This window comes from Nerophis lumbriciformis, linkage group LG01 (genome assembly GCF_033978685.3).
Source record: "Nerophis lumbriciformis linkage group LG01, RoL_Nlum_v2.1, whole genome shotgun sequence".
NCBI classification, from domain to species: domain Eukaryota; kingdom Metazoa; phylum Chordata; class Actinopteri; order Syngnathiformes; family Syngnathidae; genus Nerophis; species Nerophis lumbriciformis.
In genome coordinates, this window is record NC_084548.2 from 14,372,951 (window position 1) to 14,397,629 (window position 24,679).

A 24,679-nucleotide genomic window follows, 5' to 3' on the forward strand; every position below is an offset into this window, starting at 1 on the left:
ATTCACAGCCCTAATATATATGTATATTTATCGAATATATATATATATATATATATATATATATATATATATATATATATATATATATATATATATATATATATATATATATATATATATATGTGTGGGAAAAAAATCACAAGACTATTTCATCTCTACAGGCCTGTTTCATGAGGGGGGGTACCCTCAATCATCAGGAGAAATCTCCTGATGATATATATTGCGCTCTACTACGGTATCGAGCACTATTTTTTGGATAACCTTATTAAGACATATATATATATATATATATATATATATATATATATATATATATATACACAGCCCGGCCCTCCGCCAAATTGTTTTAACCAAATGCGGCCCCCGAGTCAAAAAGTTTGGGGACCCCTGCCATAATTCCTCCTCCTCCAAATTACACACTCCTAACACTTCGTGGCTGAGTTGCTGTTGTTCCCAATCTCTTCCATTTTCTTATAATAAAGCAGACAGTTGACTTTGGAATATTAAGGAGGAGGAAATTTCACGACTGGATTTGTTGCACAGGTGGCATCCTATGACAGTTCCACGCTGGAAATCACTGAGCTCTTGAGAGCGGCCCATTCGTTCACAAATGTTTGTAGAAACAGTCTCCATGCCTAAGTGCTTGATTTTATAACACCTGTGGCCAGGCCAAGTGACTAGAACACCTGATTCTGATCATTTGGATGGGTGGCTAAATACCTTTGGCAATATAGTGTATTGTGGAGCATCACAATACCTCCGAACAGGTGAGACTAGGCGGAGGGCCAGCCATCCCAATGAAAGCATGCACCAGGCGGTCAAACTACGCCACCCTCTAGGTGTGGTCATTGAAGGCAAGTACATCCCTAATTTTATCCTCAATCAGGCTGATGTGTGGCCACCTGCCCCAAGGCAGCTGTGTCAGGTTGGCAATCCCTGTTTGATTTAAATAGCACCTCAGTGTTTGACTCATTGTGTGGCTGGCTCCCTGCTGGGAAAGGTCTGCTTCCATCGGGCGGTAAGTGTGTTGCTCCACTGAACTGTAGTTTGTAAATTAGTCTGCTAAATGTGTAAGATGTTTGATTCATTGAATGCTGTGTTTTATTGAACTTTGCACTGATCAGAGATTTCTCTGCTATATGTTCCAGGCAATTTAGGAGACCTGATCAAGGCATGAGGAATGCGATAATTTGTTTGTTTAAATGAAAGCCCCAACCAGGAGGAATTTAAGTTAACCTGCATTCCAAAAAAGCGACTGAATAAAGCAACGCTGCTGCGTTTGAACCCTAACAGAACTGTCTCTGGGAGGTTGGTTTGTGACCGCACATCACAGTATATTGAAATGATGACTCACTCTCTTGTTTCCAAAGTAATGATGATAAGGATGGGTCTCCTGTTCATGCCGCCGACACAGCTGCTGTTGCACATGAAGTTGTACAAGATGGTGGTAAACTCTGTCCCCACCTGCATCATTCAATAACAAAACAACATTATATTGGAATGTTGGCAGATTGTGACAGGTCTAACATTAGAGGGCAGTGTTGTGCAACATGTTGCGTTTGAATGAAGCTGGTTTTATTTCAATAACCTTTTTAGTCACACATGTTTGTGTGTGACCCTAACTAAAACAAGTTTCCCAAGAAATGGGACAAAAGTTGATTAATATTGGCGTGTGCTTTGATCCCAACAATTGTAATTGTAATGATGCCCCTAATGGTCAAACCTTCTCTTGATGATAGATAATGTTTTCAAAAGAGATATTGTGTGAATAAGAAGCACGCACCTGTGGCGTCTCGTAGGGGATAAAGACGCTCTGGCGGCCTGTTACTGGATCATCCACATACTGGCTGAGGTTGTTCCCCTCCACTCGGATGAGATGACTGGCTGGGGCTACTTGGCCTGTAAGGAAAGAACCAATAACACAAAATATGTAGATGTGGTTGATCGAACCGTTCATCCTGTTTGCATCTGAATGGATACAACGCCATATGCACAGATTTTAGGAAAGACAGCACATGTCACTATATAGATAATAATTTTATCTTTAAAGGGGACCTATGATGATTTTCCTTTTTAAAAAAAAAAATAATAATAATATTTAGGTAACACTTTAGTATGGGGAACATATTCACCATTAATTAGTTGCTTATTAACATACACATTTGTTAAATATTGGCTCTTAATTAGTCATTATTAAGTACTTATTAATGCCTTATGGTAACAATTTAGTATGGGGAACATATTCACTATTAATTAGTTGCTTATTAACATGCAAATTAGTAACATATTGGCTCTTAATTAGTCATTAAGTTCTTATTAATGCCTTATTCTGCATGGCCTTATTATGCAACCAGTAAGCCATTAACTAAGAGTCTTCCCTCAATAACCTCAGAATTATTGCTTTTTAGTAACCCTAACCCTAACCCTTATATGTTCCCCTAGTGTCCTAATAACTCTAAATTAAGTCTTTGTTACTTTGAATATGTTACCCATACTAAAGTGTGACCAATATTTATTTATTCATTTGATAGGGAAATCATAATACAGGTACTGAGAAAACATACACTTGTTTGGTTTTTTACCCTCTCCCTTCCCAAAAAATACTAACAATAAAAACAAAAAATAAAAGTAAAATAATAACATCCATTTGGGGCGGTATAGCTCGGTTGGTAGAGTGGCCGTGCCAGCAACTTGAGGGCTGCAGGTTCGATCCCCGCTTCCGCCATCCTAGTCACTGCCGTTGTGTCCTTGGGCAAGACACTTTACCCACCTGCTCCCAGTGCCACCCACACTGGTTTAAATGTAACTTAGATATTGGGTTTCACAAAGTAAAGCGCTTTGTGTCACTTGAGAAAAAGCGCTATATAAATATAATTCACTTCACTTCACATCCCCTCCCACCCCTGTCCTACATTTCAGTCACAGTGGATAGCTATGTACTGCCTTCTTCTTCACCACAAGCAGATAGAGAATCACACGAACTGACTAAAAGGAAAAACATTAACAACAAAAATAAAAATCACAAATATACAGAGGAGTGTTACTGAATAAAAACAACAACAAAAAAGTGTTGAGGTAAGTGGAAAAGTTCATTGTCAACAGTGAGTGTCACATTTGTCCTACAGTGTCTTTAATTTAGCTATGTAACTAATCATACAGCCCCAGGGCTACGAATCTTTGGGTGTCCCACGATTTGATTCAATATCGATTCTTTATGTATATATATATATATATATATATATATATATATGTGTGTGTATATATATATATATATATTTATATATATATATATTTATTTATATATATATATATATATATATATATACATTTCTCGCGCACTAATTGACTGAAAGAGCGTGCACTATAATTCACTTGCCGCTGATGATGTCATGTTATCGATGGGAAAATGCATTTTTAATATGATTTGCCTGAGCGGCTAGGAGACACAGGGAGTAACAAGCGTTAGAAAATGGATTAGAAAGGACAGATTAAAAAAAAAAAAAATTGAAAAAAAAAAAAAAACTTTTATTTTTTTATTTTTTATTTTTTTAAACTTGGGACTTACCGCGGGCCGGATTTTGGTTACACCTGGATTAGACATGGATGATGCTGAATTTCTAAGCGTGTAGGTTTTCATTATAGGACATGGGCGAAACATGGCAACAAAAATGATTATTTTCCATATAGCATCAAAAAGTCACAACTTTACTGTAGAGCAGGGGTCTCACATTCAAACGCAACTAGTTAGTCTCTAAATTTAAAAAAAAATAATTTTAGGAATTAAAAAAAAACAGGCTACTCAGTCTCCATAATTTACCATAACATTTACAAGGGTTTTACGCCAAATTACTGTAAATTAAAAATGTGTTAGTTATTTTTACAATAACATTCTGGTGACTGAGCTGCCAGTTTTTTTTTTTACCGTAAAATCTATGTCCATTTTTTTTTACAGTGCTTTACTAATAATTGAAAAACAGTAGCACTGTTATCTGGCGACTGAGTTGCAACTTTTATACCATAAAATGTACGTTGCAGGTTTTTACAGTGCGTTACTGCAAATGGAAAAATGGTCGCACTGAAGATTTTACTGTAATTATCTGGCGACCCGCCCCTGAGAGGGACAAGCAGTAGAAAATGGATGGATGATCTGCCAGGTTTTTTCAGTAAAATCTACTGACTTGTATACAGTATAGACCTGCGGACATGCCGTCAATGATTGTGCATCTTAAAAAAGGTCAGTATGTATTCGGCGGGCCAAACAAAATTACACAAAGGGCCAAACTCGGTCCACGGGCCACACTTTGGGCATTGCTGATCGAGACCATTGTTTCTTAACCACAGGGTAATACACTTTCCCACCAATTGTGGCAGTAATGCGTCAGTCAGTTGACTGTGTGACGCATTACAAGCTCAAACAATCAGAAGAAGTCAGTAGCAAAATACCATGGAGAATGATAAAAATGGTGCCAACTGTCCCCAAAAGGCCTTTTTTTTTTTTTGCAAGTACAATCCAGACTTTATACAATACGGCTTTGTCAACGGGGATAATGAAACACAGCAGAGGGCCGAAGTTGGGCCCTGAGATCAAAAAGGTTAAGAATCCCTCATCTAGGCCACAAGGAAGTGTTACATGTTGATTAGAATTATCATAGGTCCCTCCTAAAAGGGGTTATAAGTGACTATACCGTCATTAAAATCCCGTCCGAGCTCGTGGTTGGGGCATCGCTTCACCACCTCCGTGACGTGCTCCGCCTTCTTGAAGACGGGCATCGCTCTTAATATGCTGCCGTGGGGCGGAGACGAGGACAGCTTGATCTGGATGGGGCACGTCTTGGCAATCTGACAGTAGAGCTTCTTCAGCAGGGGAGAGTACTGGGGGAGAAAAGAACATGCAAAAGGCAAAATAATGAAATGCAGATGTGCACATAAAATATGATGTCAATATGCAACACTGTTACATTCAAAGCAACAATAAATAATAATACATTTTTTTTGTTTAATTGTTGCTTTTTATTTTATTCTTATTGTAATATTTTCTATTTTATTTCCATTTATACCCCCATTATTTACTTTTTAAATTCGATCTCAATTCTGTACACTGCTGCTGGAATTTAAATTTTCCTGAGGGAACTCTCCTGAAGGAATAAATAATCCATCTAAATCAGGGGTGTCAAACTCAAATACAGAGTGGGCCAAAATGTAAAACTGAACAAAGCCGCGGGCCAAGGTTGAACAAATTAACCTTTTGATAAGGACCCAAACAAGTTTTGCATTGAATATTGAACAAGCAAGGCTTATATAACTTTATAGTGACATGCAAAATCGAGTTTCAAATAATAATAATAATAATTTAAAAATATCAATGGCATATCAAATACAATTTAAATAAAAATTTAATGCCTCTTTTCTATTTGCAGCCTTCTGAGGTATATATCAACATTAACTTTTTCCACATGAGGTGGCGACTTGTCCAGGGTGTACACCGCCTTCCGCCCGGTTGTAGCTGAGAGAGGCTCCAGCGCCCCCCGCGACCCCAAAAGGGAATAAGCGGTAGAAAATGGATGGATGGATGGATAATAAATTTGGAAATAAAATAATGAATAAACCAACCATTCAGGACTTTAAACTGCTCAGTTTGCAACACACGGATCTAATCTGATGTGCCCAAGCCAGATACCTGCCATCTTTTCTTGGATGCTAGTTCATTAATGTCGGGGCTCAGGCTTTGAGCTGAGGCAACCTTCATTATCGAACAAAGGTGTTCCTCAATCATTATATCTCGTATTCCACAGTGTTGGGGGCGTGCCTTACAGGCACTGCTTTTAACGTCCTCTACGAGTTGTCCTCACGTCCGCTTTTCATCCCTTCTAACAACGTGCCCGCCCAGTCACAAGATATGAGCGGCTTCTGTACGCACACACGTGAATGCAACGCATACTTCATCAACAGCGATACAGTTTACCCTGAGGGTGCCCGTATAAGCAACTTTAACATTGTTAGAAATATACACCACACTGTGAATCCACACCAAACAAGAATGACAAACACATTTTGGGAGAACATCCGCACCTTAACACAACATAAACACAACAGAACAAATACCCAGAATCCCATGCAGCCCTAACTCTTCCGGGCTGCAATATACACCACCGCTGTTTGGTGGTAGCGGGGGTGTATATTGCATCCCGGAAGACTTAGGGCTGCATGGCATTCTGGGTATTTGTTTTGTTGTGTTTATGTTGTGTTACGGTGCGGATGTTCTCCCGAAATGTGTTTGTCATTCTTGTTTGGTGTGGATTCACAGTGTGGCACATATTTCTAACAGTGTTAAAGTTATTTATACGAGCACCGTCAGTGTAACCTGTATCGCTGTTGGCCAAGTATGCGTTGCATTCTCATGTGTGTGTGTGTGTGTGTGTGTGTGTGTGTGTGTGTGCGCGTGCGCGTGCGCGTGTGTGTGCGCGAGCGAGCTGAAGCTGCACATATTATGTGACTGGGTGAAAAGCGGATGTGACGATTTTTGGGAGGGTCACTGAAAATTGAGAGTCTTAGTGGTGAATGCGGTGTTACCGTGGCACCGCCGCTGAATATAGTCGGCGGGCCAGCTCTAGTGCTAATTTGATATCGCCTCAAGGGCCAAGTGAAATTACACTGCGAGCCAAATTTGGCCGGCCGGCCAGAGTTTGACACCCATGATCTAAATAATAGCCTTCAGAAGATGTCTGATAATTGCTTGAATGATCAAATGTAGACATAACAACTAAATACAGTCTACCTGGGTGCAATGTAATCTCAGTATGAATACAGATGTTCTGTGATGGCCTCAGGGATTGGTCAAGGGAATGTTAGGCTACAAATGAGATACTATTGTTTGTCGTGACACTGTTACAGTACTAGAAATGCACATACTACAGTCTCTCTCTCACGCACACACGCTCTCAGCCCAGCCTGACAAGTTTCAACAGCCCCACAATAACCTGAATGATTTTATTTTCACACAGCAAAAAAAATCCATCCAATATTTTAATTTCCATCAAGGTCACTCGCAACATTTCGTACTTCATGTGAGCGTTACCGTCACAACATATTATATCTACAGTTGGTGGCGATTAAAATGACCAAAGGCACTATTCCATCACTGAACTTTAAAAGGTATATACATTATGTTTTATTGCATGATACATTATAATGAGTTATGTTACAGAGATTACTCAAGTACAGTACATGAAAATGTTTCAATATTTTTTTGTCTCACACTCGGATACCGTTGGAGGTGTCTCGACTTGTCCACCGGTCTGCGTGACTGACGTAAACATGCAGCAACAACACACGAATTGGCCTGCATCAGTGTTTGAAGTGAAAATCAGCATTGTTTAAAAAAAACAAAAAACTTCCTGAGATGCTTAGTGGTGGAACAACTTGACAAAGATGATTTACCTGAAGAATAGGGTGGTAGGAAGAAGGACATTTAACCAAGGGTTATTGAGCAGAACCAATGAAGATGAATAGTTCTGTGTCAGTGTGTCCGCCCTGAGATCGGTAGGTCGTGAGTTCAAACCCCGGCCGAGTCATACCAAAGACGATAAAAATGGGACCCATTACCTCCCTGCTTGGCACTCAGCATCAAGGGTTGGAATTGGGGGTTAAATCACCAAAAAAATGATTCCCGGGCAAGGCCACCGCTGCTGCTCACTGCTCCCCTAACCTCCCAGGGGGTGAACAAGGGGATGGGTCAAATGCGGAGGACAAATTTTACCACACCTAGTGTGTGTGTGACAATCATTGGTACTTTAACTTTAACTTTTTCTTGAAACTGCTTTACGAAAAATACACTTTATAAATAATGAATGTCCATAAAATCAACAGGAATATTAGTAATAATAAAGCATCCCCAAATGCATCCTGTAAAGTAGCTCAAAAATGAATTATGTTCTCGTGTTCATATACTTTTCAATTTCCCTCTAGTCAGACATTATTTTTGATACAATGGATGGGATTTTTACTTCAGATGCGGTTACTTAGGGTTGGAATTCCATCCGTTGTACCTAAAATATTGTCTGACTGGAAGAAAATCAAAAAAATCAAACGTACTGCATCCTCATTGTTGGAAGCTGAACATCTTTCTGTCACTTCACTGTGGTCCACAGGGGGCAGGTCTTGACAGGCCCCTGGAAACAGGGTGATAATTGCTTGATCGCCATCCATATATACAAGAAACGACTTGCCTGACAAGAAGTTACCTCATTCTCCAATGTTTTAATACAGTTACTTATATTGGACTGGGAAATAATGTGGTGGCCCTTATAAGGATATTTTCACCTATATAGTAAGTTAAAACGATATATTATACTACCCTTAACAAAGAATAGGTATAGGTCAATCAGATTTAATGCAGCGTTATTCATTATTCAGTCAAAACGGTATTTAGATTTAGATGTATGAATGGATCAAAGAAAGGAATGATAGGACAGATAGGTAATTAGATGAGCCCCTAGACTTTGTCAGGAAGGCATCAGCAATCATGTTCAGGTTGCAGAGGATGCTCGTTGAAAACTAAAAGAGAGATGCGTTGCGCGGGGCGTGTTGGGACCTGCGTCCTATCGGAGAGAAGCTAATAGCTGAGAAGAGCAGCTTCTGACGAGGCCGCCTTGCAGTGCATGTAGGAACTCGCACCCACGACTCATCACAACTCCCCCCCCCACCCCCACCATCACTTCCACCTACCCACATACACACACACACGCACGCACGCACGCACGCACGCGCACACACACACACACACACACACACACACACACACACACACACACACACACACACCATAATGTGCACCAAGACACACAATCTTTTTAAAAAAGCTTATGGTGGGAACCTTCTAGAGGTGTTGTATGTCATTGTCAGACTGCTTGTGAGCTGTGGAATCAGCTCCACTGGTCAAGAAGGAGGCAGAGTCTTTGACCCATTATTACTAATATGCTTTAAGAAGGAGCATTGTTTTTATCTTCTCCTTGTTAAAGCAGCATCCTCGAAGCCAAAGCCAAAGGGTTCCCAAACTTTTTGACTCTGGGGTCACATTGAGTTAAATTAGTTCGGGATATATATATATATATATATATATATATATATATATATATATATATATATATATATATATATATATATATATATATATATATATATATATATATATATATATATATATACATATATATATATATATATATATATATATATATATATATATATACATATATACATATATATATACATATATATATATATATATACATATTTATATATATATATATATATATACATATATACATATATATATATACATATATATATATATATACATAAACATATTTATATATTTATATATATATATATATATTTATATATATATATATATATATATATATATATATATATATATACACATATATATGTATACATACATAAAATCCCCTGACGAGGGCTTGTAGGGATGATATAGCCTTTGTGTTTTTTCCTGACCTAACATATATATGCAAATTAGTCCAGGATCTATATATATATATATATATATATATATATATATATATACACATATATGTATATATAGATCCCGAACTAATTTGCATATATATATATATATATATATATATATATATATATATATATATATATACATACATAAAATCCCCTGACAAGGGCTTGTAGGGATGATATAGCCTCTGTGTTTTTTCCTGACGTAACATATATATTTATACAAATTAGTCCGGGATATATATATATATATATATATATATATATATATATATATATATATATATATATATATATATATACATACACGTATACATATATATTTACATATATATATGTATACGTATACATATATATATATATATATGTATATGTATACATATATATGTAAATATGTATGTATACGTATATATATATATATATATATATATATATATATATATATATATATATATATATATATATATATATATATATATACATATACATATATATGTATACATATATATATATATATATCTGTGTTTTTTCCTGACGTAACATATATATTTATGCAAATTAGTCCGGGATATATATATATATATATATATATATATATATATATATATATATATATATATATATATATATATATATATATATATATATATATATATATATATATATAAATGGGGACGGTGTGGCGAAGTTGGGAGAGTGGCCGTGCCAGCAACCTGAGGGTTCCTGGTTTGATCCCCACCTTCTACCAACCTCCTATCGTCCGTTGTGTCCTTGAGCAGGACACTTCACCCTTGCTCCTGATGGGTCATGGTTAGGGCCTTGCATGGCAGCTCCCGCCATCAGTGTGTGAATGGGTGAATGTGGAAATAGTGTCAAAGCGCTTTGAGTACCTTGAAGGTAGAAAAGCGCTATACAAGTATAACCCATTTACCATTTATACATATACATATGTATGTATGTATGTATATATATAGTACAGACCAAAGGTTTGGACACACCTCATTCAATGCGTTTTCTTTATTTTCATGACTATTTACATTGCAGATTGTCACTGAAGACATCAAAACTATGAATGAACAAATGTGGAGTTATGTACTTAACAAAAAAAGGTGAAATAACTGAAAACATGTTTTATATTTTAGTTTCTTCAAAATAGCCACCTTTTGCTCTGATTACTGTTTTGCACACTCTTGGCATTCTCTCGATGAGCTTCAAGAGGTAGTCACCTGAAAGGGTTTTCACTTCACAGGTGTCATAGTTTTGATGCCTTCAGTGACAATGTACAATGTAAATAGTCCTGAAAATAAAGAAAACAAGAAAGTGTATACACATATATCCAAGCTTTTATATATATATATATATATATATCTATATATATATATATATCTATATATATATATATATATATATATATATATACAGTACAGGCCAAAAGCCTATATATATATATATATATATATATATATATATATATATTAGGGCTGTGAATCTTTGGGTGTCCCACGATTCGATTCAATATCGATTCTTGGGGTCACGATTCGATTCAAAATCGATTTTTTTTTTTTCAATTGAACACGATTCTCGATTCAAAAACGATTTTTTTTCCCGATTCAAAACGATTCTCTATTCATTCAATACATAGGATTTCAGCAGGATCTACCCCAGTCTGCTGACATGCAAGCAGAGTAGTAGATTTTTGTAAAAAGTTTTTATAATTTTAGAGGACAATGTTTTATCAACTGATTGCAATAATGTAAATTTGTTTTAACTATTAAATGAACCAAAAATATGACTTATTTTATCTTTGTGGAAATATTGGACACAGTGTGTTGTCAAGCTTATGAGATGCGATGCAAGTGTAAGCCACTGTGACACTATTGTTCTTTTAAAAAAATTTTTTTTTATAAATGTCTAATGATAATGTCAATGAGGGATTTTTAATCACTGCTATGTTGAAATTGTAACTAATATTGATACTGTTGTTGATAAATTTCATTTTTGTTTCACTACTTTTGGTTTGTTCTGTGTCGTGTTTGTGTCTCCTCCCAATTGCTCTGTTTATTGCAATTCTGAGTGTTGCTGGGTCGGGTTTGGTTTTGGAATTGGATTGCATTGTTATGGTATTGCTTTGTATTCTTTTGTTGGATTGATTAATTAAAAAAAATAAATAAAAAAAATAAATAAATAAAAATCGATTTAAAAAAAAATGAGAATCGATTCTGAATCGCACAACGTGAGAATCGTATATGTATATATATATATATATATATATATATATATACACACACACACACACAGATTTGGGCTGTATTGTATTCTTTCACACGGGAACCGCGACAACATTGATTTAAGTTTGCATATAAATGTAATACCAAATTGAAGTGGGAAGTTTGCCAAACATGATAAAAAGGTAAATATACAGTATGCGATAAAGCCAGATTTTCAGGGAAACTTCCCAATACGCTGTCATGTGGACTTGCGCGTGCCAACACAGACACAGGCACACACACTCACCCGTATACACACACACACACAGTTGTGTAATATGTCAGAAATATGAAGCAGCTAAAATGCATCAAACATGGCAAAGTGTGGAAACTGGAGAGTGTTTTGCAAAGGACCCATCATGCCTTGTAATGGATTTAAGTGGGTGTAATTTTGAATTGTGTGTGGTGCGTAGACTACGTTTTCAGTAGTTCCAATTTATTGTCGACAAATACCATCTTTGAGGCCTTCCGCCAGACGATTGTAAATGCTGGCGGTCCGGATCTGGTCAGCCACAGTTTGAGGACCCCTGCTATAAGCCTTGCATCACTGCAGATTTTATGTGTGACGGCCAGTCTAAATAAACAAAACCTACCACCTGCTCGCCATACGTGACCATAGAAAGCACTGACACGAGAGAATAATGTTTCTAAGGCCCTTCTACTATGCACAAGCCTTGAAAACACAAGTTAGCTCATCTCGTTCTTCATTTTATGTGTTCATAAGAGTTAACTTTTATTAGTACACAACTATAAAAGTTAACTACAACTATGTCACGTTTATTAAATATATAATTTGGAACACCTGAGAGCTTTAGCATCCCACATGCATTGGCGTCATGTCTTTGTGAAAACAAAAACGCATACAATAACAGCAATCATTCTGTATGAGCCTATATATGCATATACTGTATATGTAAGACCACATGTTGAGTTGTCATTGTATCAATTTTATAATGAAGTAACGACAAATCATTAAAGGCAATTTAATTAAAGCTGCAAGAAATCTGCAGTCTCTTTCTTTGGAATCCGCCTGTTTAATACAATGTAAAAAAAATTCCTATTTTTATGGTTAATTTACTCTAAATTTCTACTGTAAGTTTTCTAAGAAGACATTATCTGTAAATAAACAATCCGCCTGTTATTTTAAGTAATATGCCAGTAATGACAAACTACCGTATTTTTCAGACTATAAGTCGCAGTTTTTTTCATAGTTTGGCCGGGCTCCAGTGCGACTTATATATGTTTTTTTCCTTCTTTATTATGCATTTTCGGCAGGTGCGACTTATACTCCGGTGCGACTTATACTCCGAAAAATACGGTATGTATATTTCTTTTTTTTTTTTTACAGAAAAATACCAAATTAATTATACATAGCATTTTCTGTTTTCTTAAATTACTTTCAAATTCATGTCATATTACGATATTTTTCCGTAAAACATTTCATGAAAATTTCTGTAATTATAATGTTTTTGATCATCATTTGGTTTACAATGTTTTACTTTAATTTTATGGTTTTCGTTTGGCAGCCGTAGCTGCCAGTAGATGACCGTTTTTTTACAGAATTTTTTTTTTACAGTGTAGATAGATAGATAGATAGATAGATGGATAGATAGATAGATAGTACTTTATTGATTCCTTCAGAAGAGTTCCCTCAGGAAAATCAAAATTCCAGCAGCAGTGTACAGAATTGAGATCGAATTTAAAAAGTAAAAAGTAAATAATGGGGGTGTAAATGGAAATAAAATAGAAAATATAACAATAAGAATAAAAATAAAAAGCAACAATAATGGCATGGAGGAATCTTAAAAATGTGAGATTTCTGCGCTGTACTTTTTCTCAATTATTCTCAATAATAAAAACTTGAATTGCCCAAAAAGCTCAAGCAGATGGAATACACACTGGAATACTTTATAAACTACAGTGTAACTGCAAACCAAAGCTGATAACTACACAGTTGTATTTAGAGATGTCCGATAATATCGGCCTGCTGATATTATCGGCCGATAAATGCGTTAAAATATAATATCAGAAATTATCGGTATCGGGGTTTTTTTATTATCAGTATTGTTTTTGTTTTTGTTTTGTTTTTTTGTTTTTTTAATTAAATCAACATAAAAAACACAAGATACACATACAATTAGTGCACCAACCCCAAAAACCTCCTCCCCCCATTTCACACTCATTCACACAAAAGGGTTGTTTCTTTCTGTTATTAATATTCTGGTTCCTACATTATATATCAATATATATCAACACATTCTGCAAGGGATACAGTCCGTAAGCACACATGATTGTGCGTGCTGCTGGTCCACTAATAGTACTAACCTTTAACAGTTAATTTTACTCATTTTCATTCATTACTAGTTTCTATGTAACTGTTTTTATATTGTTTTACTTTCTTTTTTATTCAAGAAAATGTTTTTAATTTATTTATCTTATTTTATTGTATTAATTAAAAAAAATAAGTACCTTATCTTCACCATACCTGGTTGTCCAAATTAGGCATAATAATGTGTTAATTCCATGACTGTATACAGGTAAAAGCCAGTAAATTAGAATATTTTGAAAAACTTGATTTATTTCAGTAATTGCATTCAAAAGGTGTAACTTGTACATTATATTTATTCATTGCACACAGACTGATGCATTCAAATGTTTATTTCATTTAATTTTGATGATTTGAAGTGGCAACAAATGAAAATCCAAAATTCCGTGTGTGACAAAATTAGAATATTACTTAAGGCTAATACAAAAAAGGGATTTTTAGAAATGTTGGCCAACTGAAAAGTATGAAAATGAAAAATATGAGCATGTACAATACTCAATACTTGGTTGGAGCTCCTTTTGCCTCAATTACTGCGTTAATGCGGCGTGGCATGGAGTCGATGAGTTTCTGGCACTGCTCAGGTGTTATGAGAGCCCAGGTTGCTCTGATAGTGGCCTTCAACTCTTCTGCGTTTTTGGGTCTGGCATTCTGCATCTTCCTTTTCACAATACCCCACAGATTTTCTATGGGGCTAAGGTCAGGGGAGTTGGCGGGCCAATTTAGAACAGAAATACCATGGTCCGTAAACCAGGCACGGGTAGATTTTGCGCTGTGTGCAGGCGCCAAGTCCTGTTGGAACTTGAAATCTCCATCTCCATAGAGCAGGTCAGCAGCAGGAAGCATGAAGTGCTCTAAAACTTGCTGGTAGACGGCTGCGTTGACCCTGGATCTCAGGAAACAGAGTGGACCGACACCAGCAGATGACATGGCACCCCAAACCATCACCATGCAAATTTTGCATTTCCTTTGGAAATCGAGGTCCCAGAGTCTGGAGGAAGACAGGAGAGGCACAGGATCCACGTTGCCTGAAGTCTAGTGTAAAGTTTCCACCATCAGTGATGGTTTGGGGTGCCATGTCATCTGCTGGTGTCGGTCCACTCTGTTTCCTGAGATCCAGGGTCAACGCAGCCGTCTACCAGCAAGTTTTAGAGCACTTCATGCTTCCTGCTGCTGACCTGCTCTATGGAGATGGAGATTTCAAGTTCCAACAGGACTTGGCGCCTGCACACAGCGCAAAATCTACCCGTGCCTGGTTTACGGACCATGGTATTTCTGTTCTAAATTGGCCCGCCAACTCCCCTGACCTTAGCCCCATAGAAAATCTGTGGGGTATTGTGAAAAGGAAGATGCAGAATGCCAGACCCAAAAATGCAGAAGAGTTGAAGGCCACTATCAGAGCAACCTGGGCTCTCATAACACCTGAGCAGTGCCAGAAACTCATCGACTCCATGCCACGCCGCATTAACGCAGTAATTGAGGCAAAAGGAGCTCCAACCAAGTATTGAGTATTGTACATGCTCATATTTTTCATTTTCATACTTTTCAGTTGGCCAACATTTCTAAAAATCCCTTTTTTGTATTAGCCTTAAGTAATATTCTAATTTTGTGACACACGGAATTTTGGATTTTCATTTGTTGCCACTTCAAATCATCAAAATTAAATGAAATAAACATTTGAATGCATCAGTCTGTGTGCAATGAATAAATATAATGTACAAGTTACACCTTTTGAATGCAATTACTGAAATAAATCAAGTTTTTCAAAATATTCTAATTTACTGGCTTTTACCTGTATATTGGTTGATATCGGTATCGGTTGATATCGGTATCGGTAATTAAAGAGTTGGACAATATCGGATATCGGCAAAAAGCCATTATCGGACACAAAGGGGAGCAAAATACTCAGATTAAGATTTGACTTGCAGAATATTGTATTGAGTATTGTGCTTATTTAGTTATTTATTTTCACAATAACTGGAAAATCGAAACATCATGGCAGGGAGATGGGCAGATTACAACTGAGGGGCTGTGACCGGTTTTAGGCATATTTTAAAAATCCATGACTGTGCAGAATGTGTTCAGCCAAAATCCGTATTCATTCATCTTTCGTTCCCACCACCTTTGTTTTTGTCCTTTAAATTGGGATTTTGAAAAAGAGTTCCATCCGAACACAAAGGGTAGAGGTTACATAGGCGCCAGAGTAGACAGGTTTAAGTGTGTTTAAGCCGGCGGAAGAAAGAAACAACGGAATAAAAGCAGCAGGTCAAAGGTCACGCTCTTAGGGCCAAAAAGGGATCTTCTTACAACACTGAGAGGTATACGTGAAGAAGCCCACCATGCATGGTTACCTTCAAGCAAACATGGACGAGCCCCTCAAACAGACACTCATGCTGAGTGATGGAAGTGCAGTTTGTATCCCATTTCTCTTTTTACGCAGGTCAAATGTGTGATAGTCAGAGACACCTTTTCACAGGAGTTCATGGGAGCTGAGGCCTGTGCGTGTTTGGGGGTTGGATATAAATCTATTTACACCATCGCAACATGAGGCCCCGCTCCCTGTTTTGGGGGCCAAAAAGCAAGTCAGGTAAAAGTTGAGGTTATTGTAAGAGGGTATGTGTGTATTTTTTTTTTTGTAATTTAAAAAGAAAAAGGTTTTACCCTTTAAAACTGTATTGTTCGTACTGATGGGTGACATCTACGGTAATTGGACTGGTAGAGGTAATGTGTTATAGTGACCATTGAATTATAATAATAATACCGCAAAATCAGCATTTGACCTTCATTTTGGAAGGTCAAATAGTATCATTGTCATTAACGATGTATATATACACTGTAATACTATATATATATATATATATATATATATATATATATATATATATATATATATATATATATATATATATATATATATATACGTGCATATATGTATATATATTTATATACATCTGTATATATACTGTGTATATATATATATATATATATATATATATATATATACGTGCATATATGTATATATATTTATATACATCTGTATATATACTGTGTATATATATATATATATATATATATATATATGTGCATATATGTATATATATTTATATACATCTGTATATATACTGTGTATATATATATATATATATATATATATGTATATATATATATATATATATATATATATATATATATATGTACACATTTATAAATATGTATGTATACAGTATATGCATACATATGTATATGTTTGTAAATATATGTATATATGTATATATTTATATATATGTATATATATTTATATCTGTATCTGTATCTGTATATGTATATATTTATATATATATATATGTACACATTTATAAATATGTATATATACAGTATATGTATACATATGTATATGTTTGTAAATATATGTATATGTAAATATTTATATATATGTATATATATTTATATACATCTGTATATGTATATATTTATATATATGAATATATACAGTATATATACACAGAGTACCGTATTTTTCGGACTATAAGTTGCAGTTTTTTTCATAGTTTGCCCTGGGGGTGCGACTTATACTCAGGAGCGACTTATGTGTGAAATTATTTACACATTATCGTAAAATATCAAATAATATTATTTAGCTCATTCACGTAAGAGACTATAAGATTTCATGGGATTTAGCGATTAAGAGTGACAGATTGTTTGGTAAACGTATAGCATGTTCTATATGTTATAGTTATTTGAACGACTCTTACCATAATATGTTACGTTAACATACCAGGCACGTTCTCAGTTGGTTATTTATGCCTCATATAACGTACACTTATTCAGCCTGTTGTTCACTATTCTTTATTTATTTTAAATTGCCTTTCAAATGTCTATTCTTGGTGTTGGGTTTTATCAAATAAATTTCCCCAAAAAATGCGACTTATACTCCAGTGCGACTTATATATGTTTTTTTCCTTCTTTATTATGCATTTTCGCCTTATACTCCGGAGTGACTTATACTCCGAAAAATACGATATATGTATACATATGTATATGTTTGTAAATATATATATATATATAAGACCAGTAAATTAATCATTGTATATATGATAATGTTAAGAAAGCTTGGTAGTTAATTTGATTATGGAAAACCAAAGCGTTATCTATTGTTTTAATCTTTTTATGGGTTTTCGTTGTGAAGTATTTGTCTTTACTAAACTGTATTGTACTGTATTTTATTTGGTCTTGTTTTTGTTTTTTAACATGCCCAAATTAAACATAAATTAAATTAATTAAATAAATTAATAAACAAAAAATTAAAATTGTACCCCAACCTCCCCCCAATAATGATATTTTAATAAAAACAGGAACAAACTGCTTCTTTGCAGGGATATTAAATCAAATGCATTATTGCATGTAGTTGAATAAGTAAATCGGGACACAAGTACAAATAACTGACTAAATTGAGCTATAATATTAAACCAGATGCTCCATGCAATACAAAGATGTGAAATGTGGCGCCAAAGTTGCATTCATCACAATAAATTTACCTTGGGAACAAACTATTGAGCAAGATGAATCACTGAATGATCCGTTACTTTCCCTTGCACGGGACAGGCCTGCACATGTGCTGACTTGAGTGCATGCAAGGGCACATGTGTATATGTGGGTGCCTGGTGGCTAATCACGAAGAAAGGGGGGGGGGGGGGGGGGGAGACGAACAAGGCTTATCAAGCGTACTTACTGTCCATGTGGCTGACTTGGCGGTGCTGGACTGCTGGAAGGACACTTGGAAGGTGTGCGGTCCCGGATAGTCGGTGTTGGAAGGGATGGCCGGGGCAGGAGACAGGCCCTCGAAAGTGGAGTTGGGCTGAGAGTAAGGCGAAGGGGTGGGCACGGCCGAAGAGGCGTTCTCGGAGCTGTAGGGGCTGGCGGGCCTGGCCCTGCTTCCCAGGCTCTCCATGCTGCTGCTGAGCAAGTTGTACTGGGACTGGGTGAGGGAAGAGCGGAGGAGAGAATGAGGGAGTTGAAGAGGGAGGAGAGAGATGGCAGCAGGTATGGAGATGATGGAGAGACAGCAGATTGGGAGGTCGGGTTACACCGTGCAATGTGGAGGTCAGTGTCCAGGTAAATGGAAATGTTTCTAAAGAAAATCCCTCTATGCTGCATAATCCACACAGCAGCCACCTTGGGGCTATCTGGGCTGACTTGTAAAACACCAGGCTAATCTGTGCCGTATAATTGCCCGCCACCCACCTGCTGTGTTTAAGGAGAAGGAAGAGTTGTTGCTTTGAGGCGCATGGGGATGTCTTGTCAAAGTTGTAACACCTACACCATCAGGCCTCTTTTCAGGATCATGCATTAAGTTATCCTGCATCTCAAATACATTTTTTTTAACCAAAAACACAATGTGCATCAACAAGAAAAACACCAATCTGCATATAGATAAAAACAAATTGTGATACACATTTCTATCCCATGCACAAGGACATTGAAATTGGAATAACAGTTCAAAACATATGCTCACATGCGAACCCCTCTAAAGTCACACAAATAGAATATTTACCTTCTTTTTCACGTAGTACATCCTCTAAAGTTCTAGTCTCATGTGCCACACTTCAGTCAGAGATGTCCAAATGGTACAAAAGCAAACAGAGAGTGCAGGATCACAGCACTATAAGCAGAGTTCAAGTGAGGTGTGTGTCAGTGGACACACCGCACCATTCACCCTCTGCCTCTCACACGCATATACACATATGTAGAGGCAGGACAAAGGTGAGGACTGGAGTGTGTTTTGAGAGAGAGAGAGAGAGAGAGAGAGGGGGAGAGAGAGATAGAGAAAATGACTGAGACAAGGGAGAAGAGAGAAGGAAAGAGGGATGGGAACCCAAAAAATAGTACTGCATTCTAATTATGGCATGCCTGGACATAGACGGCAATGCTGGGGCACATGTACACACATGCTGCAAAACACCTTGTGAAGGCCTGCACTAAGTAAACACTGTCTGGGCCTGTGTGTGTGCGTGTGTGTGTGTGTGCAAGAGAGAGGGAGCAAGAGTGAGCGAGAGAGAGAGAGAGAGAGAGAGAGAGAGAAAGAGAGAGAGAGAGAATTTCGATATTATGATGTTCAAAGTTCAGACTCCTATATACACTGAACAAAAAAGTATACCGTATTTTCCGCACTATAAGGCGCACCTAAAACCTCTAATTATCTCAAAAGCTGACAGTGCGCCTTATAATCCGGTGCGCCTTATAATCCGGTGCGCCTTATATGTGGACCAATATTGAGCCACAACAGGTCTTGCAACTACAGGATGCATAACGTAACCCCAGCCTCTACTGTAGCGTCTATTCTATGTGCCTTATAATGCGGTGCGCCTTATATATGAACAACGTTTTAAAATAGGCCGTTCATTGAAGGTGCGCCTTATAATCCGGTGCGCCTTATAGTGCGGAAAATGCGGTATATATATATGAAGTCTAATGCCAGCTAAGAATGTTGAAATACATCAACAGCGGACATTTATCCATTAAAGGGGAACATTATCACAATTTCAGAAGGGTTAAAACCATTAAAAATCAGTTCCCAGTGGCTTATTTTATTTTTCGAAGTTTTTTTCAAAATTTTACCCATCACGCAATATCCCTAAAAAAAGCTTCAAAGTGCCTGATTTTAACCATCGTTATATACACCCGTCCATTTTCCTGTGACGTCACACAGTGATGCCAATACAAACAAACAGCAAGGTATAGCGACATTAGCTCGGATTCAGACTCGGATTTCAGCGGCTTAACACTGTCTGATAAGATAATTACTAACAACTATGAACTAGGTTTACAGCATATGAAATACATTTGGCAACAACATGCACTTTGAGAGTGCAGACAGCCCATTTCAGGCGCTCTAAGAACATATATTTTTCCACGATTTCAGCACTCAGGTTAACCATACCTAAATAGACACAAAATACTGCATTACACAAGACTACTCGAATGATTGAAACAAATAAATGTTTTTAAGCTAAATTATTGGTAAACACAGTTTGTGTATAATAATTTACGTAAAACCGCGAGTAATGAATAAAGTTTTCATCAATTAAAATATTCTGTAGACATACCCTCATCCGCTCTCTTTTCCTGAAAGCTGATCTGTCCAGTTTTGGAGTTGATGTCAGCAGGCCAGGTAAGCTAGGGTCGATATTCTTCTCTTGATCATCTTCGGTGGCATAAGGGACGGTGTGAGCCAAGACATCCAGGGGGTTTAGCTCGCTCGTCTGCGGGAACCAACTGCCGCCATTGTTTGCCGTGCTACCGAGGTCCTTTGTCCCTGAATTGCTCACACACTCCGGCAGATTCAATGGGGGTCTGGCGGCAGATTTCTTTGACTTTATCGTTGGAAATGCATCTGCTTTGAGTGTCGCAGGATATCCACACATTCTTGCCATCTCTGTCGTAGCATAGCTTTCGTCGGTAAAGTGTGCGGAACAAACGACTGACCATTTCGTCGGCTTTCCCCACACCCTCGTATTTTGAACAAATTTCGTCCAATTTCTTGCCACTTTCGCATCTTTGGGCCACTGGTGCAACTTGAATCCGTCCCTGTTCGTGTTGTTACACCCTCCGACAACACACCGACGAAAGTGAGAAAATGGCGGATTGCTTCCCGATAGCGAATAATAGAAAGGCGTTTAATTCGCCAAAATTCACCCATTTAGAGTTCGGAAATCGGTTAAAAAAATATATGGTCTTTTTTCTGCAACATCAAGGTATATATTGACGCTTACATAGGTCTGGTGATAATGTTCCCCTTTAGAATATGGAAAAGCTGCTGATGGTGTGTTTGACAAAGAAGCAGCTGGAAGGAGATACCGTAGGAGTCCACTCTCCAATGATGCAATATGTTACTTTGTAAAACTACTGTAGTTATTATTGGTAAATGGTAAATGGTAAATGGGTTATACTTGTATAGTGCTTTTCTACCTTCAAGGTACTCAAAGCGCTTTGACACTATTTCCACATTCACCCATTCACACACACATTCACACACTGATGGCGGGAGCTGCCATGCAAGGCCCTAACCTCGACCCAGCAAGGGTGAAGTGTCTTGCTCAAGGACACAACGGACGTGACAAGGTTGGTAGAAGGTGGGGATTGAACCGGGAACCCTGAGGTTGCTGGCACGGCCACTCTCCCAATTGCGACACGCCGTCCCTGTTATTATTGGCGTCACTATAGACAGCGATTTTAAACTTGGCAAACAAGTCAATGGCGTTTTAAAATCGTGCTTTTATCATCTTCATCTTTTAGCAAAGGTAAAGCCGTTTTTATCTTTTAACCTTTTTGAACAAGTCGTGCATGCTTTTATTTCAAGTCGCCTGTACTACTGCAATGCACTTTATGCTGGCATTAGCCAAAAAGCTCTCTCCCGGTTGCAGTTAGTCCAGAATGCGGCAGCAAGACTTTTAACAGGGGCCAGGAGACGCCAGCATATAACCCCAATTCTTCAGAGTTTGCACTGGCTCCCTGTTCATCTTAGAATTGATTTTAAAACATTGCTGTTTGTTTTTAAAGCTTTACATCAGTGGTCCCCAACCACCGGGCCGCGGCCCGGTACCAGTCCGTGGATTGATTGGTACCGGGCCGCACAAGAAATAAAAAAAATAAAATAAAAAAAAAATGTTTTTTTTGTTTTTGTTTTTTGTTTTTATCAAATCAACATAAAAAACACAATATACACTTACAATTAGTGCACCAACCCCAAAAAAACCCCTCCCCCATTTACACTCATTCACACTCATTCACACAAAAGAACTGAGATAGGCTCCAGCGACCCCCCGCAACCCCAAAAGGGACAAGCGGTAGGAAATGGATGGATGGATGGGTTGTTTCTTTCGGTTATTAATATTTCTGGTTCCTACATTATATATCAATATAGATCAATACAGTCTGCAGGGATACAGTCCGTAAGCACACATGATTGTATTTTTTAATGACAAAAAAAAAAAATTAAATTAAAATTAAAAAATTAAAAAAACATTTTTTTAATTATTCACCCCCATGTTCGAACTGCTCCCACAGTGGAGTGTTTTAAGTCTCGTCTTAAGACCCACTTTTATTTTTTGGCTATTAACACTACGTGAGTTGTGTGGTCCTCTGTTGTCCTCTGTGTTTTTAAAATTTTGATTTCTATTTTACTGTTTTAATTGGTTTTACCCTTTAAAATCGTTTTAATCATATTTATTTTATATTGTTTTTTATATTGGTTTTATATGTATTTATTTTTTGTTTTTATTCAGTCATTGGTGGAGCTAAGGATAATATTTGAATATTGTTTTTAATATTGTTGTGCAGCACTTTGGAAACATTTTGTTGTTTAAATGTGCTGTATGAATAAAGTGGATTGGATTGATTTATACATTATATTGTATTGTTTTTATACATTTCATATCTAAAAGTGTGTTTTCCTTTTAAAAGAATAGGAGACATACAATAAATAAATAACAGAGTAAAAAACTGACAGAAATGTTGGGTTATGTATGAATAACTTGAATTGATACGAGTCATATTAAAAACTAAACAAACAAATAACCATTTCCACCCAACTTGTTTGAGACAGATAGCCACCCAACAGGATCTGGGTTCTGTTCAAGGTTTCTTCCGTAGAGGGAGTATTTCCTTGCCTCTGTTGCCAAATACTTGCTTACAGAATGTGGGCTTCAATTGGTTTTCCTCAACATATGAGGTGCATGGTCCTCGACCTGCTCCATGTGTGAGTGCCTTACTTTTGTTGTAAATTGGCGCTATATGAATACATTTAACTAGACTGGACTAAATGTACACAACATGTGTGGACAATTCACAGCATTTAGAATTTATTTTGGGCTAATATGACAAATGGTGGTTATAACTGACTAGATGACCTCACAATTTATGAGTGGTATGTCAAAAGGGGGGAATTAGTGTCAAAATCCAAGTCCATGTCTAATGTTTTACAAAATGTATTCTGTTTATATGTTGAACATAGTTGTTTGACAAGCACAAAAAAGAAATAGACACAGGGGAAAATGTAAAGTCCATTCTGTTCCCCTTGTCATTGTTTATCAGATGAGGTCAATGTTCCAGACTTAATGCAAACTCTGTAGGATGGGAGCGTGCATGCACACGTGGAAGGTACGGATCTATACATGGGCTCAGACTCGAGAACAAACTTTGGTAAAAACACTCCCTGGCCACAACATTAGGTACACAGGCATAATCTAATGAGAACGAGCACAATACAGTATCAAAACATTTGAAATAACAATGTTCACTTTTGGTTGACATAGACATTTTATTTTAACAATATGTTTATTATTGCGGTTTATAAGTACAGTGTAGTGTTGTCCTGATACCAATATTTTGGTACCGGTACCAAAATGTATTTCGATGTTTTTCGGTACTTTTCTAAATAAAGGGGACAACAAAAAATGTGCATTATTGCCTTTATTGTAACAAAAAATCTTACGGTACATTAAACATATATTTCCTTTTGCAAGTTTGTCCTTAAATAATAGTAAATAATAGTGAAAATACAGGA

The 24,679-nt window shown here is 36.8% G+C and overlaps 1 protein-coding gene across 3 annotated transcripts in view; it reads right to left on the minus strand.

The window, feature by feature from the left end:
- tp73 (tumor protein p73) overlaps positions 1-24,679 on the minus strand; it is a 43,744-nt gene that overhangs the window by 9,205 nt on the left and 9,860 nt on the right. For 2 of the 3 annotated variants that reach the window (XM_061975749.1, XM_061975740.1), the window contains exons 2-5: positions 18,848-19,093; positions 4,686-4,872; positions 1,784-1,899; positions 1,355-1,464 (exon numbers count right to left, since the gene is read on the minus strand). In XM_061975749.1, the coding sequence (XP_061831733.1) occupies positions 1,355-1,464; positions 1,784-1,899; positions 4,686-4,872; positions 18,848-19,066 (632 nt within the window). In that variant the 5' untranslated portion in view covers positions 19,067-19,093. Of the gene's footprint in view, positions 1-1,354; positions 1,465-1,783; positions 1,900-4,685; positions 4,873-18,847; positions 19,094-19,669; positions 19,907-24,679 lie in introns of those variants that run through there. The other variant, XM_061975730.2, reaches the window with a different exon arrangement.